The sequence below is a fragment of the Sorex araneus genome, chromosome 3 (assembly GCF_027595985.1).
Source record: "Sorex araneus isolate mSorAra2 chromosome 3, mSorAra2.pri, whole genome shotgun sequence".
NCBI lineage: Eukaryota > Metazoa > Chordata > Mammalia > Eulipotyphla > Soricidae > Sorex > Sorex araneus.
Window position 1 is genome coordinate 156,775,151 of NC_073304.1, and position 17,685 is coordinate 156,792,835.

Sequence of the window (17,685 nt, forward strand, 5' to 3'; positions counted from 1 at the left end):
TGTAAAGAGGAGGGAAATGAAAATCAAACATTGGAGGCTTCAGTTTGAAAAGGCCATGATTCCCACTTTCACATTCATGCAAAAATTACCCAAAGCCTTGCCCACAAATCTGAATAAGAGCTTAAGTTTGGGTTACATGAAAACATACATGTGTATATTCCTCTGCTGTGGAAATCAGACAGTACTAGTCCTTATTGTGTTTGCTTAGATGAATTACTATGAGTTCTCATAACAAGAACCTTCTCAGTCTCTGGGTTGTCAGTATCCAAATATTCTCTCTCTACACTGAGAGTCGAACTGGTATGCACAGATCTTTTAGAATTCATGGAGCTAGATTCCAAAAAGTTGTGCTGCTGGGTCATATGGGAGTTCTATTCCTATTTTTTCTGAGAGATGTCCATCCCATGGAGCTGATGTTCACATCTCTGCTCACTGCCACATTTAGTACAATAACCAAGGAATGCAAACAACCCAAATGCCCAACTACAGATGAACAGACCAAGAAGTTGTGAAACAAATGCACAGTGGATTACTATGCAGCTCTAAGAAAGAGCAAAACTGTGTAATTTGCAGCAACATGGATGGAACTAGAGGAAATCATGCTGAATGAAGTCAGTCAGAAGCTTTCCATCTGGATAGATCCAGAATGATCTCTCAGATGTGGGATTTAAAGATACAGAGCAAGGCAGCAACGAAGGGTCAAAGGCAAGACAATGGAAGAACTGAACCATGCAGGTGAGTTGGGTAAGAGCAGAGTTGAAAGGAGGGGTCCTTGAGGAGGGGGTCCTGGTGATGGGTGTGGTGCTGGAATTGTGTGCATGAGAAGACATCATAAACAGCATTGTAAATCACAGGATGTCAATTGATAAAAATAATATTTTTTAAAAGTGGAACCAGGGGCCGGAGCGATAGCACAGCGGGTAGGGCGTTTGCCTTGCACGGGGCCGACCAGGGTTCAATCCCCGGCATCCCATATGGTCCCCCAAGCACTGCCAGGAGTAATTCCTGAGTGCAAAGCCAGGAGTAACCCCTGAGCATCGCTGGGTGTGACCCCCCCCAAAAAAAAAGCAAAAAAAAAAAAAGAAAAAGTGGAACCAGGCCTGAAGGAATGGCCCCAGATGCTTGGAGCACTGCCTTGCAATCTCCCACAGATGATTGTGGGTTCTGATTCTCAGAGTCCCACATGAGCCCAGTATGATCCTGGGAACTCTATTATCTGTGATCCCAAAGCCACAACAATTAATTAATAAGTGAATTAATACATTTAAAAGGTGGTACCAGTGTTAGGGTTAGTCAGCATGGAGGGAGCAGAAGCTAGGGCTACATGCTGGCATGCACAAACCCTTCACAGGCCCACTGAAGGAGCCTCTCAGCAGACTGGCACAAGCATCCCAGGTAATTTGGGATGCCAGCGTCCAGCTGGCATCTGGATAACCCACAGAAAGATGTTCCCATAGTTCCACAGAAAGGAGGTTGGATGGGCCAGGGCACACATCCCACATTCTCCTGGGTGGAACATGGGCACCTGGGCCTATCTCAGCTCAAAGGCAGCTGGAAAGGCATGTACTCCTTTGCCTGGGGGAAGGACAGAGCCTCTGCCACATCACCTGGAGCAGCTGCCACTCTCTCCAGCCACTGCCAGAGCTATTTGGAGCTGAGGCCTGCCTTCTCCTCCCAGACCCAGGGACACCCAAGCTGGACACTCAAGCTTCAGAGCTGGATGCTCATGCTTCAGAGCTGCATCCCTCAAAGCGTGGGGATGGAGCTTCTCGAGACTCTGCCCTGCCCCAGCAAGGAAACTGGACGCATGGCTACTGTGGCCACCTCGAGCATGTGTGTGCAGCCACAGAATCACACAAATGTCAGCCACAGGTGAGGGTTCCAGGCTCTCCCTGGAATAGATTGCCAGGATATTCAATGTAAAGCGGTAATAACACAGCACATCTATCTGGTTTTTCCATTCAGATAAGGGTCTGGAATAGCTCTTGGAAATGTTCTAGTAGAGAATATTCAATGTGACTTTGTTTTCTCTATACTATATGTGATCAGGTTTTCTATGGTATGTCATTTTCTTAAGCTTTTATTTTTTTATGGGGGGGTCGGGTTGGGCCACACCTGGCAGTGCGCAGGGCTTCCTCTTAACTCTGTGCTCGGGGTCACTCCTGGTGGGACTCAGGGAATTAGATGTAGTGCTGGGGATCGAACCCAGTTGGCCATGTGCAAGCACCCTACTGGCTATATTTCCACTCCAGTCTCAAATTTTTAAAACGTTTTGTTGACTGAGGTACTGTGATTTATAATCCTGCTAATGATGATTTTCTGTACATAATTCCAATCCCACACCCATCACCAGTGTACCTACCCCCTTCCCCCAAGGATCCCAACACCCCTCCCTTTTAAATACCCCCCATTACAAATTTGGTTTTCTGGCTCAGTTCTCCAGTTGTGTTGCTTTTGTCCCTTTGTATCACTATGTATCTTTAAGTCTCACACCTGAGAGGAATGACTGTGTGTCTGTCCCAGACCTTCTGACTGACTTCATTCTGCACCATCTCCTCTAGTTCCATCCCTGTGCTGCAAACTGTGTGATTTTGTTCTTTCTCAGAGTTGCATAGTATTCCATTGTCTCTATAGACAACAAATTATTGGTGTCATTGATCTATAGTTGGGCATTGAGGCTGTTGTACTAAGCCCAGCAATCCATTTTATGGTTAGTCCTTCCCATTCCTTACAGCAAGCCAATAAATAAAACAGTGCAAACAACAAATACTGACTAACATATGAAATTTCAGACTCATAGCGATTTTTTTGCCTGAAAACTCATCTGTGCCTCACTCCTGGCTGGCACTCGACCACTATGTCCCTCCAACATGGCACTGGAACCAAATGGGGTGGGCAGTGCTTAATCAAACACATATCTGGAGGTGGGGGAGGTACAATATGAAACTGCAAACCCCAGGAGGGATCTGGCTCCAGAACTTTCATTTAATCACTACAGTCTAGAGGTGTTTCCCAGCTAATCTGGTGTGTCACCATCTTTTCAGGAAGGAAGAAATTCCTCAGCACCCCTTTGGAAATGGACCTTCTTTTCTTTTCTTTTATTTATTTATTTATTTTGCTTTTTGGGTTACACCCAGCGATGCTCAGGGGTTACTCCTGGTTTTGCACTCAGGAATTACTCCTGGCGGTGCTTGGGGGACCATATGGGATGCCGGGGATCGAACCCGGGTCGGCCGCGTGCAAGGCAAACGCCCTACCCGCTGTGCTATTGCTCTGGCCCCCTGTACCTTCTTTTAATGAGCAAACCGAAAGCACCCCGAAATGCATCCTGTTATTGCTGCTCTGGATCCTGCCAGCGCCCCCTGCAGGCAATATTACCCTCTTTGGGAAACATAATAGCTTTAGGGTCAAATCCACTGAAATTTGAAACACAAAACTGATTACCAAGGGAGCTTGGGGGGAGGAGGGGCGGGTGGTGTGAATGGGTGGGTAGGGACAGTGGGGGAGGTTTGTGGACACTTTGATGGTAGGGTGCAGTATATTTGAATATCGATGCCATAAACTTGGCTAGAGAGATAGTACTGGGGTTAAGGCACTTGTCTTGTAGGCAGTTAATCCAAGTTTAATCCCAAGTACCATATCTAGTCCCCTGAGCACTACCAGGAGTGACTCTTGAGCACAGAGCCAATAGTAAGTCCTAAACACAGCTGGGTGTGCCCCCACCACAAACACAAAGAAAGAAAGAAATAAAGAAAGAAAGAAAGAAAGAAAGAAAGAAAGAAAGAAAGAAAGAAAGAAAGAAAGAGAGAGAGAGAGAGAGAGAGAGAGAGAAGAAAGAAAGAAAGAAAGAAAGAAAGAAAGAAAGAAAGAAAGAAAGAAAGGAAGGAAGAAAGAAAGAAGAAAAAAGAAATAAAAGGGCAAAATAAGTAAATCAAACAGTGCAAACAACAGATAATAATATATGAAATTTCAGGCTCACAGCATGATTTTTTTGCCTGAAAACTCGTCTGTGCCTCAATTTTGTAGACTTAAAACTAGAAACAAATCTTCATTTCAAATTAGGGATCTTGATTTGTCAAAATCACCATCTTTTTTTTCTATTAGAAACTCTTTTGGAAAAGGGCCCATTTGCTTCTACACACCCAGGGTTAGGAAGTGGGTCCACCCTGCTCAGCCCAGAAATCACAAAGTCCCTCGGCCCCAGTGCCCACCCCACTGTCCCTCAACTCACTGCCCCAGAAGACACAGTCAATGCTCCCCACCCAACATCATCTGAGCTTTCATCAAGAGCCCCCAAACCTCTGTCAACAGAGACAGACGAAGAATTCTCCTTCTTATAAAAAAAAATGAGTCATTTTCTCTATTAACATTTCACTATTATTCCCAATAAGCTTTTCATTCACTCAACACACATTCCTTAATGGATCCCAGGTTCTGGGCAGTAATTTAGCAACTATAAATGAGAGCAATAAAGTTCATGGCTTCGCAGATCTCACAGTTTAGTGGAAGAGGCAATAAATAAGTAATAGATAAATAAATAATGGGATATTCTACGTGTTAAGGGCTCAGAAGAAAATGAAAACTAGAGAGGAGGACACTCATGGGGTAGGGGACAGCTCATGGTATGGCTATTACAAATACTAGGGCTTTGGGATGTCTTAAAAAGCTTTTGCTTGGGGGTGGAGAGATAGTACAGAGGGTAGAGCAATTGTCTTGCACACAGCTGACCTGGATTCAATCCCTGAGCCTACCGGGGGTTATCCCTGAGTGCAGAATCAGGAATAAGCCCTGAGCATCACTGGGTATAGTCCAAAAGCCAAAAATAAAAATAATAAAAATAAAAGGTTTTGCTGGTGTAAGGAACTACCATGAAAAAAAACAGCCTGCTGAGTAAGAGAAGATCTTCAAGGTACTCACAACTCACTCAGCCAACAAGGGCACAATCTCCAAAACCTAGAAAGAGCTCGGACAACTCAACAACAAAAACATTGCAAAGCAAGCATCCTGCCTGTTGTACTACTGCTCCAGTCTCCAATTTTTGAAACGTTTTGACTGAGGTCCTGTGATTTATAATACTGTTTATGATGATTTTCTGTGTACCTATTCCCAATCCCACATCCATCACCAGTGTACCCACCCCCTTTTCCCAAGAACCCCACACCCCTCCCTTTCAAATATCCACCTTCCCCCGCCTGACATTATAAATTTGGTTATTTGAATCAGTGTTCCATTGTGTGGCTTTTGGCACTTTGTTGCTCCCTCACTGTGAATCATTAAGTCCCACACCTGAGGAAGATCACTATGTGCCTGTCCTGTCCTTCTGACTGACTTCACTCAGCATGACCTCTAGTTCCACCCATGTGCTGCAAATTGCATTATTTTGTTCTTCCTCGGAGCTGCATAGTATTCTAAAATATGGGCTGACTGCATAGTATTCCAAAATGTAACAGACACTTCTTCAAAGGTAATCAAATGACTAGCAGACACATAAAAAGAAACACTGATTGTCACTAATTATTAAGGAAATACAAATCCATCAAGGAACTAATCACCTAAGAGAGCTGTGCATCCTGGTAAAGAGAGGATGTTTCTGAGGCAAGGATGATACAGGTGGGTACCAGGGACCATCAAGGAGCGAGCTGCGTCTATATGAGTGGGATAATGATGGAAGCAGATCTGGTGGGCACGTGGGCACCCAATGACTAAAAGGCATTGAGCCCCAAAAGTACTGACCTCTCACTGAGTGTTAAGATGAGCCACTATAAGGTGACTTAACTTGTGTTCTTCAGTGACAGCTTGAGCTACAAGGTGGACAGTGGGTTATAAATGACCAAAGAAGCAACAAGAGCAGACAAGAAACTGCTGGAAAAGTGCAGGAGACTGCTGATGGTGGTTAGTACACCAGCAATGATCAGTGACAGTGAAATGTGGCTGGACTCAGGATGCATATTCAAAGAGAAGCCACACAGGATATCTTGCCAGATTCAATGCGGCATGAGAGAGAACAGATACACCTACATGATGGTATTAACCTGAGCAGTTGGACCAAGAGCAGAGTTAATTTCTCAGACTGGGAAAGATTGAGAAGCTTCAAGTAATGATGGTGGCTGGGATAGCATGAGAGGGACATGTGTCCAAGGCCTGGCTTGGAAGTCCTCTAGTTCAAAATGTCTGGGAACAGGGCCAGAGCAATAGTACAGCGGTATACGGACCCTGAGTACCACCAGGAGTAATCCCTGAGTGCAGGGCCAGGAGCAACAGCTAAGAATCACCAGGTGTGGCCCCCAAACAAACAAACACCCGCCACCCCCACACAAAACACCTGGGAATAGAGGCAGATCTGGAGCTTAACCCATGACCCTCAATCCAGCACTGTTGGATGAAACCTGATCAGGAGAAATAGGAGGAGACTCAGTAAGATCGAGGCTGTGGGGAACCAGGCTAGTGACTCATTGTCATTACTGTCATTAGGGATTTTGAAAAAGAAGTACCCAGAAGCCCTAGGGAATAGCTAAAGGAAACATCACTTGACATTTGGGCTGGGGATGGAAATAAACTAGCAAAGAGCCACATTTTGGTGGAAGGATAAAGGAAGATGGGGAGCTGCAGAGGAGACAGTGGGCAGAGGGACATTGCTGGCTCTGAATGAGAAACGGACAGTGGGATGATGGATATGTCTAGCAGAGAACTGTGATGGGAAGGGGATCAGGGCAGCATGATAGGACAATGTGGTGGGGCCAGGGAAGTAGCTCAGTCGTAGAGCACTTTCTTTGCATGTATCAGGCCCCAGCACTGAGAAAATAGAGAGTAAATGGAAAACTTCATAAGAATATGTCCACAATAATATACAATGCATAGCCTGACATGCAGGTCCTTTCTGAAATGGCTGAGAACATGGACATAAGATGCAAGCAATGGGACTGGGCTAGGTGTCCTTGCTGGGAGACAGACACCAACAGCCCTGAGTCACTCCAGTGCCTGTCAGAGACAATGAACGTGGCTTGGACCAGGCCTTCCCACGGTCCCTCGTGGGTTCTTATTATCTGAGACCACTAATCCTTTATAATATTCAGTGTGTTCATTTCCTGGGGCTGTCACAAGCAAGCAGAGGACCTAAGACGTGTAGTATCAGAGTTCAGGAAGCCTGAGAGCTGAGACAGGCTGCTGGCAGGGTCCTGTCCCCGGTGTGAGCTGGAGGGGAGAAGCATTCCATGGCTCTGCATTGGGTGGCTCGGCCAGCTTGGGCATCCCTTGGCTTGCAGCTGTGTGACCCTGGCCTCGGTCTTCATTGGTCACTTGGCCCTCTCACTGCACGCAGGCCTAGTCTCCTCTACACCATCTTCCCATAAGGACATCAATTCTTCTGAATATAGGCCACCTAGCCCCATGTACTCTCATCTGCAGTAATTACATCAGCAATAACCCTAGTTCCAAATAAGGCTGACTCGAACCTATTAAGATGTCAAGGCTTCAACACAACCCACCACATTACACTACTCCTCTTTCCAGTCTGCATGCAGAACAACTGCATCGAATTAAAAGCAATGTACATAGATTCCTTTCCTTCCTTTCTTCCTCCTAGCTTTTGACTGGTTAGAATTGTTTGCACTGAGCATTCCTGATGGGTAAATTTGCCCAAAGATGATTATTCTATGTGCGAGAGCACTTTTCCACTCATCCACTACATTACTGCCTGTTTGAAAGCCAGAGAAGATCAGGAAATCATTTGCAGACAAACATCTCTTCCCTTGCCTCCATGGGGCTGACAGAGCTTTAGCTGAAGGTTGATTTCAGTTTTGGCATTTTCAAGCAGACTAGTGTTGATGCTGTTTTCATTAAAAACTCTATTTTTTTTTTACAAAATCTATCAGCAAGATTAATTCATATGTTCATCTTGTAAGACATATCAAGCCCCCCAACGCTTTCTTAGCCAAAATATCTCATGCTGACAAGATAACACGTTGGCCAAATATGCCCAGATAAACCCAAATAACTCTACCACATGAATCAGTAAGATGGGGGAAAACAGATCACGAAAGATTGAGAGCACTCTACATAATTTAAATTCATTCCAGCCCCCAGGCACAGGGGCAAAGCGAATAGTCTGTCTCTGTGATTTCCTACATGAATCTGAAGACCAGTTTCTAAGGCCTTCTACACTGAGCCAGCCCTAAAACTATACAGGAGAAAAATCACCAAGCGCAGAGAATCTTCCTTTTCTATTTTCTCCATGGCTGTGCAGGGCTGAGCCAACTCTTCAGTGAACAGATGTGAATTAGGGGAGATTTCAGAGATGTTTAAAGCTGGAAGGACCTACCCCTCCCTTTTCCCAAGGGATGCCATCCTTACCCGTTTGCCAGCTGACTTCAGTGGAATTATTGTGGAAAAATTTATCTTGCAAGGAAAAAGGGCACTCATCTTAAATCTACTCATGAACTCTTAACCCCACTCCTTGCTTCGACCATCTGACTTCACTAAGCCTCCACGTGACTTTTTCTGGTAGAAAATCCATCTTCGGAGCCACAAATGATCACAACCTGCTTTACAACAATCTGGTATAAAATACAGCTGCATCTTCCTTCTCACTCCCTCTCATTTATGAGAGTGACTCCAGAAATGACTTGAACTGAAAAATACTCCTAAGCAGGTGAGTGGTCAAAATGCACAAAATCAGAGGTAACTGAAAAGACATTCCTCTCGTCATTGATCTTTGCAAAGGCAGATGTAACAGAGTTCTTAAAATTTTGCTGAACTGAATAATTTGTAATCAAAATTGCCAAGTGTGTAAAAACCATGCACGCCTAATACCTGTGTGCATATGTGTAACTGTGTATGGATATATATATATATATATACATATATATATTTCTATTAAGAGTGCTAGAATTTTGCACTCTGCTTTATGTGCATTATTATACTTTGCCTCAGACAGTCCTTTAGGGGAAACAATGACTGTCCACTTTGTGGACAGGGAGAGGAACATGTTTGCCTGAGACCAGACAGAAGAAGGGCTTGACTCAGGGTTGGTAGGATCCTGCCATCCAGTTGGATTTTGCTCTCAAATACTAACCTGAGGGAACAGGAATCATGGATGTCTTCTTCACTGGATAACTTTGCCCTCTTCATCTAGCTCCCATTAAATACCTCTCATGCTTTCTCTTTCCCTCTGCTCACATGAGAAATTTGACATTGTATCTGAAACCCAGTCAATCTCAATTTCCTAACTATCGTAGTATTCTTTGACTGCCTATATAACGTTGATCATATTATGTTTGTATCATTTATAATCTATAACAGAGTAAGGACCATCTGCAGGAAGCACAATGGCCTGGAATAATGTGAAGTAAAATATCTGATTTTACCCAGCAGTGAGATTTAGAACCTAAGATAATAAATAAGCTATTAAAATGGAGGATATATTTGCCTCCTAGATCCTCTATGGGAAAGACCATTCGTCTTATTTCCAGTACAACACAGAAGGAAATTCAGAGCTCGAGGTTTGCCTGTCCCACCTCCCTCTGCCAATCAAACAACACCAATTGTGAATTGCTTGGTTTTCATGACTAGATCTCATGACTAGGCCTCATTTCTAGATTTTATTTCTAAATTTTTGCAAGATCGCATTCTAGAAAAGCACACAGCAATGTCTGAAGAATCATTAACTCTCAATGAGAGCCCATGATGGAGGAAGAACATGAAACCAGAGTGTCATTCGGAAGAGGCTCTAGAGATTCTAGGATTATTTGATGAGAAGGGAACCCTGAAGATCAGCGGGGTCATTCTCTGAGTCTCCCCAACAGCATTCACAGTAAAAATCTGGACACTCTCCCATGCCCCATTCCTAAAATGCTTCAAGAAGCACCTTTTCTTTCTTGTGTTACACGGCGACACCAACCAAAGTCACCTGGCTTCTGGGAGCAGAAGAACCTTAAAAGCAAAGCAGAGGTAGGAGGAGAAGATCCCTACATACAAACCAGGCAGGAAGCCAGAGAGCACAGCAAACTGGATCAAGGCTCCAGGCTCAGCTCCCTGTGTCATTTTTCAGTCTGGTGGGATGAGAGGGGACGCTTCACCCAGGTGGCCTCTGCATGCTCTGGTGTCCTGATCTGGAAAATTGGGATCGGAACTGGACCCAGCCCATGGAGCAGCTCCAAGGATTAAAATAAACTACTTAGCCCCTGTCAGTAAGGAGCAGGGTCCATACAGAAGTGAGACCTGGAGGTCTGGAGACCTGGAGGGCACTGAGTGCCTGCCCCGCCAGCAGAGGGAGAGCCACATGGTGTCATGAGTTCATTAATTGCAGCCGGAAACGCAGGCAGTCAGCAGGATGCTTCTGCACTTAGTAGGAAAAGGTGACCTTCTTTCAGGCAATTGTGGCTCTCAGTGCCAGCCACACATCTGGGGGACCAACTGGGGGCCGGGTGTCAGCTCCATCTATAAAATCCGGGAAAGCATTCTTGTGTGAGACTGATTAACGTGATCCTCATTATCTGCCAAACCCAGCGGTTGAACTCTCTGGTCTCAGAATCGTTTCAACTCAACGGAAAAGAGAAATGTCTCTGCAAAGGGCCTGTTCTGACTCGTGAGGCATGTTGGAGATGACTCTGCCCTCTGTGCCCTTTTCTGGGCCCCACTGCCAACTGGCACAGTCCTCCTTCAGCAGGCCCAGAGCTGAGAAGGGTTTCAGTTCTCTCTGCATAGCGTCTGCTTCCTCCTGGGGCTGAGTGGCCTTCCAGGAGCCTCAATCCCATCTGTCCAGGCTCTGGGAGCTGCAATCCACTGGCTGGAAGGCTGCCCAGGCCCCAGGTGAGTGTCCAGGGGTCGATCCAAGGAAAGGCAAGGAAGCAGAGCAGCGCACACGTCCTGAGTGGCCCCTGCTCCTTGGACAAGTTAACTCACAAACAACATGTTGATCCAAGAGACAACCCTGGCAGCAGACTCCATGGAAAGAGCTAGAACAGGCAAGCTGGACTTTTCTATTGCAAAGACTGATGTCCCCGAGATCCATTGGGGCTGGAGGACACCATCATCACAGAGTGAGTGTGCAAATGCTGAGAATTGGGTAGGAAAGGGACCTGGCAGGCCAAAGAATGGGGACCTAGGCAGCAGGGACAGAGGGATGACACAGCCCCACCATGTCAAAGACCCCACTCAAGAACCTGTATTGGTCACCTACACAAGAACAATCCCTCTCTGCAGCAAGGACAGGACAATCTCCAGAGGCAGTGATGTGTCCAAGGTGAGGACAGATGCCAAGCTCAGGTGTTCATTCCTTCCCACACTCACCACTCAGAGAGCTGCTGGCATTAGCCGGACAGGGCGACAAGGCTGTGGAGGATGGTCGGCTCTCCAAGAACTAGGGACCAGATGGGGAAGGACGACCCTGGACCCATAGTAAAGTGCAGGTAGTGGGCAGATATCTGAGGGGATGTGTCTGCGGCAGACAGGCCAGGGTGGGGTCCTGTTGATATGGGTCCTGGGGAAGGCTTCAGGTAAGCTGGTGAAGAGCTTAAATGGTGAAGAGTCTTCCAGAAAAAGGAGCAGGAGGAGGGGTTTTCCCAGAGCCAGACACACACAGGGACCATCTCCAGAATGAGATGGCTCTGTTCTGGAGACACAGGAGACCCCATGTTGACCACAGAGGAAGTGGAGAACAAAGAAGAAGGAAAAATGCTGAGACAAAATCAGCAAATCGTGGGGTGAGTCCAGGATGGAGGTTGGAATGTGAATGGAGCTGTGTGCTCAGAAGGATGATTAGCTGGGAGAGTAACAGAGAAGCCAGGGAGAGCAACAGAGCAGCTGAGGAGAGTCACGAGAGAAGCCAGGTTCTTAGGCAATGAAATTCTGAGGGCTTCCCCTGCTGTTGAATTAAAGTGTCCTTTCTGCACCTAGGAGCCTACCCTGGTCTTCCCGAGCCCAGAAGCACATTCTCCCATGGGTGTGCTCTTCCGTGGAACCCTCCTATCAAAACCCAACTTCCTTCCGGGCATTCCCAAGGCCTTTTGCTCTTCACTCACCTCCCCCGGGTCAGATCTGACAAAGCAGAGTGTGAAGACACTGACAGAGAGAGCTGTGAAGCCTCTGGTACTCACCAGGAGACTGCGGAAATAACGCCCCTCTCAGGCTGCTGCCTGAGTCAGGTCATCTATGAAAGTGTGAAATAGACTCACTCAAAGCGCCCCCATCAGGATGCTCAGGGAAAGTCTCTAAGTAAAAACATCCACACATAGCTGGTCAGACTTTCCTGGGGTCACAGAAAGACTCCAAGCTGCACGGTTCATGGACACACACTTGGCTTCACTGTCAGGGACTCTATCCACAGTCAAGCCATTTCCATTGGGCCCCAACTTTGGGAGGCTCCAGCCCAAGCCTCCTGTCTTGCATCCCAACCACCAATTGAATTGGCCATTTGTGTGAGAACTACTCACAGCTGCATCCAGACTCAAGTGATGAAGGCACGTGGAAGGCGACAAATTGAAATTAGCTGGAGGATATGATTTTTCTTCATTTTTTTATCAGTACAGGTAGTGTTTGGGAGCAAGTGCTGTGCATCCAAGGAAAGACCAAGGAAAGGCCAATCTTGCTCTCCATGACCTGCCTCACAGTCCACATGAAGAAAGAAGACAAAATAAGCAGAATGGAAACTTCATGTTCATGTGTGCTTGTGAGGTGGGGGGAGGGAGGAGATTGTAAATATTAGGGAGATATTAGGAGGACAGTATCCAATGGGGAAGCTTGATCGCCAAAAGCTACCTCTGCAGTTCAAGTCTGACATGGCTTCTTTTCTATTCCTGGGAAATGCCCCTATCTGGACCTTGGGTTCCTCATCTATCGAATGTTGCTCATTGAGTCCATTTTAGAGTGATTGTGAGGATTAATAAGTTCTTCTCAAGACTTTTCTACCTGCTTAGCCTTTTCTATCAGTTGTCCCCTTAGTTTCATCCCATACCCAGCCCAGTGACAGATTTTCACCTTCGGAATAAATATCCTGGTGGCTCAGAGAGGACCTAAGTCAGACCTTATACTGACTCTATATACAAACTCTTTAGACATGATCTGACCATGATTTGTAGAATATTCAACTTCCCTATTATTACGTGTTCCTAATCAGACTCCAGAACCTTTAACTGGACAAGACTAATCAAATGATGTGGACAATCCATATCTGAGGTTTCTCATCTGCAAAATGTGCATCTCAAATTCATGGGCAGTGATGGATTAGGGTTAAAAGTCAATGCTATGGGGCCAGAGCAACAGTACAGTGAGTAGAGTGCTTGCTTTGCACATGGCCAAGCCAGGTTCAATCCCTGCACCCCAATTCCACGCCCACCAAAAGTGATTCCTTAGGACAGAGCCAGAAGTAAGTCTCAAGCACTGTTGGGTGTGGCCCGCCCCCACCTCCCCCCCCAAAAAATTTTAAGGCTATGTTGGAGCCAGAAGGATAAATACATTCAGTAGGGCACTTACCGTGTACACATTCAAACAGATTCAATCCCCAGAACCCCATATGGTTCCTTGAGCCCACCAGGAATGATTCCTGAGCACAGAGTCAAGAGTAAACCCTAAGCAGTGCCGAATATGGCCTAAGAAAGAAAAAAAATGGCAAAGCTATGAGGTTGAAAGAAAGCAATGAACTGCTGAGGACACGTCTTAACACATATTCGTATTATTACATCATCATTATTAATGCACACATTTTCAACCATACTCTTTCAAAAAGAAGAAAAGTGCATCTAGACCATCAGCAAAGAATAGGAAATGGCAAGTCCTGCAATCCTTTCTTGACTCTCAGAACCTCCTTAGATGAGTTTCCCAATACTTCAGCCCTCACTAGATGAAATGCACATTTTTTTAAGTTTCTTTACATTAGAATCAGCCATTGAAGCATTCCTTCTTTGGGGATGGGAAAAAACCTCTGAGCAATGAAACTGTTGTGAACAAAGCAGAGAGAAAATGGAATGAGAGCCCGAAAGTCCTCTGCTGGTCTGGAGAGAAAGTACAAGCATGCGCAAGACCTGGCAGCCGTCCACAGCAAGGCCTCCACGCCAGGGCTCTCTGGGGAGCAGGGGTGCTGCAGGCCTCCCCAAATTGTGGCTTGTGTGTCTTGGTCATAGGAGGAATAAAAGCATAAAGAAGGGAGGGATGTGGGGAGAGAGCACAGGAAGGAGAGAGGACAGGAAACCTCTACAATAAATGAATAAAATAACCCAGAGTCCCTGGCTCTGGCCAGCTGCTCCCTGGAATCAGGTGATGTGAGCATTTAGAGATTTTTATGCAGACTGAAGTGTCTGGACTCCCGCTTGCTGCTCTACACGCAGAAGCAGAATGGGAATCCTGGGTCTGAGAATGAAGGGCTCCCCTGGGTGAGAGATGGTCCCAAATGTGGTGGTCCTTCCTTGTTCTAGTGCCTTCGAGTCTGAGAAGCACAAGAGGCATCCTCAGAGGCCAGGGTACTGTCCTTTCCACTTGCCAGGCATGCCTGCTTTCCCCCCTAGCAGTCCCAAATGAGACTCCAGGCCAGTGTATTGGTGGGAGTCAGTCCCAGTGTCCAAGTCTCACCCTGATCAACCAATCACCAGGACAGTGGCTGGCCCTGAATTCATGACAGCTGTTCCAGGAGGCCCATCTGATGCCTCGGCTGGGCTGGATCGAGTGCCTCACCACACCCCATCTCCTCCAGCTACACCCCAGCAAGCCCACTGAGCCAAAAGCAGATGGGAAACTGTCCACACACGGGAGAGACTGAAAGAGAGTGGACAGGGATCCCAGAGTGGGGCATGAAAAGACAAAGAAAGGGAGAAAAACCTTCCAGTTTCAAGCAGTTTTCTAGAGACGCTGTTCCTGGCTCAGGCCTGGCCCTACCCAGAACTGCCACTTGGCCAGACTGGGGGCAGACCCTGGCCCTTCCTAGCCTCTCTTGGTCCCAGGGGTCTGTAGCCTTCGAGACCTCTTGTCTATATCTGTGCTGTCCAAGCCCCTCCAGAGATGCCCACCTTCTGATTCCTCCTTGGAAATGTCTGCCCCTTCACCTGGGAAGTGTCATTCCCCCCCCCCACCACCTCACTTCATCCCTTGGGGACTTCTAAGGGTCAGAAGCACACCCAAGTCCCTGTCTACTGACCAGTTCATTTCTCATTTCCTGTGAGAGTAATCTGGAAGCCTGACATATTTGGAACACTCGGGGCATCTGTTCTATAAAGCAAATACACAGTTATTCCAGGGAGTGGAGGCCAATGGGTATTTAACCTTTGTCCCATACAGTCCCGAAAGGGTGGTTCTCATTGAATGATGAGGTATTTGCAGGGCCACGGGGACTAACCAGAGACAAAGAGGGAAACACATGGCATGCTAGCAAGCCTCACGTGGGCTCTGAGCTCCTCCACATCCAGGGTGAGGCCACTAACCACGGCCCCTCCTCAACAGATGGCTCCTGTGCTTTTGACCTGGACTGCACTGGGAGCTGAAGGCAATCAGCATGGGTGAAGCCATGGGCACCAGTTCCAAGGGCTGAGAATCTGCATGTGCAAAACACAGGAATCTTGCCTTGGGGGTGGCGGGGTGGGGGTTAACTCTCCTGGTCTGTACAACTTTAAGGCGCGTATTTAATGAGAGGCAGGAAATCATTCTTCGTCTGAATGGTCTTAACTTCTACCACATGCTGATGCTCATAACATTCCAGAGAGTACGATTTCCCATTGCGAGCACTAATTCCGTGTTGTCCTTCGGTGAGTGGAACGGTTTGGAGACACTGGGGATTGAGTGAGCAAGCATTTCCACCGCCAGAGTAATAGGGAGAGACTCATTTTGCCTCACACAAAACATAGTAACCCCCCCTTCCTCTCCTCCTCCACCTCCTCCTCCTCCTCTCCCTCCATCTCCGCCTCCTCCTTCTCCTCCCCCTGTGTATAAAACCTTAACCCCAGAAGCCAATCAGGACCTAATTCCACACTGAAACGGACTTTTCTGCTCAGCAGATGAGCAAGCTTTGCATAACAGTGCCGAGAGACAGAGAACACAGTGGTGGGGGGAGGGGTTGGGGGATCTTTTCCACCCATCGCAGACCCATCCCAGGCGTCAATCTCAGAGCCAGGGTTCAGACAGAAGAAAACGTGTATCAGCTCCTGGTATGAGGGCACCCCAGGAAAGACCAGGCAGTCACATCCATGACAAAATAGCCCCTGGCCACCCGGCTCGCTAAGTCGGTGGGCCTGGGGAGCAACATGGGGCTTCCACCCAACGCCAGACCTGTGCTTTGGGACTCGTTCGCTTCAAACACTGCTCACCAGCCAGGTGCACAATCACCAAGGCCACCAGGCTCACACACGGTACAGATCACTGTCCTTAAACTCCCTGGTCCAGCCACCCCTCCTGCTTACCACGTCCCGAGTCAAGAACGCCAGTGCGGAGGAAACTGCTTATGCCCCAGAACGACTGAGAGTTTGCCTCTGACCACCACGTGCCCAGGTGCAGCACCAGCCCATTCGCGGACTCAGCGCAACCTCGGGATCCAGCGACCTCCCGGGGAGCCGCGCCAGCAAGCACACCTGCACCCCTGCCCCTCTCCGCACCCCTCCCTGCCACTCCGTACAACTCTTTGTCAATTCACGAAGAATGGCAGCTCCCTACCTGAGGGTGGCGCTCTCCCCCTGCCGGACCGTCACGTTGTCCATAGCTTTGGGGAAGGTGGCATCTCCGCTGCGCACCGGCACTCCTGTGGGTATAAGGAACAGCAGCCTGAGAGACACGACCACGAGGCACTTCCAGGGCTGGAACAGGTACCCACTGACCCCCATCCTCGCCAGCCACAACTTCCCAGAACTCCGGCAGAGGCAGGGCGCACGCCCCCCGAGCGAGGACTGGCAGAGGGTGGGGTGGGGAGCGAGCTGGGGCCCGAGTGGCGACGGCCGAGAGGCGCAGGAAGCGTTTGGAAAAGCGCGCAGACTCCTCCAAGTCGAACGTGCCAACCCCGCCTCGCCAAGTCCAGCCTCAGCGCTCCAGCCGCGGAGAAGAGGTGTCCACGACGGGCATCCAAAGGGGGCGCTTCCTCGGGGCCGCTTCGGAGCCGGTGGCGCGGAGAGGGGGCGCGCGAGGCAGGTGGAGCGGCGTAGGCGCGTCTCAGGAGCCCCTGCTCGCCGTCCACAGTTCAGACATGGCACTTGGGAGTGGAGTAAGCACTTGGGAGCCCCGACAGGGCCGCGAGGTGGGCGCGATCCGGCTTCCCCACGCGGGTCCGCGAGGCCCGGGCTCCAGCGCGCCCGGCTGCGCCACTTTCTTTGTAAGTTGCGCGCCCCGACGCGAAACAATGTCACAATAGCCGCGAGTCGCCTCCGCGGTCGCCGCCTGCCTTCGCGCGACGCGGGCTCGCCCAGCTGCGGCCGGGAGCGCCCGGCACCCCGAGGCGCGCGGCGGGCACGGCGGAGGCGCGGCCCCGGCTGCTCGCGGGGAAGGCGAGGCGCAGCCGGCCCCGCGCGGCTCTCAGCGGCCGCCCCCGGCCCCCGCGCGGCGCGCCTCCCGGGAGCAGCCCCGACGCGCGCGGGCCGCGGCCGCCCAGGTTGTCATGGCAGCAGCTCGGCGCTGACCGCACTTTCTCCCGGGCCGGCGCCGCGCGAGCGGGCGGGTGCGGGGCGCGGGGCGCGGGGCGCGGGCGCCCACCTTAACCCCCGCCGCGCCGGGCCCGCCAGAGAG

At 48.9% G+C, this 17,685-nt stretch overlaps 1 protein-coding gene across 3 annotated transcripts in view; it reads right to left on the reverse strand.

Annotated features, from left to right (window-relative positions):
• NTM (neurotrimin) overlaps positions 1–17,461 on the reverse strand; it is a 433,089-nt gene extending 415,628 nt beyond the window's left edge. For 2 of the 3 annotated variants that reach the window (XM_004614127.2, XM_055131029.1), the window contains exon 1: positions 16,627–17,461. In XM_004614127.2, coding sequence (XP_004614184.1) covers positions 16,627–16,793 — 167 coding nt within the window. In that variant the 5' untranslated portion in view covers positions 16,794–17,461. The remainder of the gene's footprint in view (positions 1–16,626) is intronic. The other variant, XM_004614129.2, reaches the window with a different exon arrangement.
• Between the last annotated feature and the right edge of the window lie 224 nt (positions 17,462–17,685).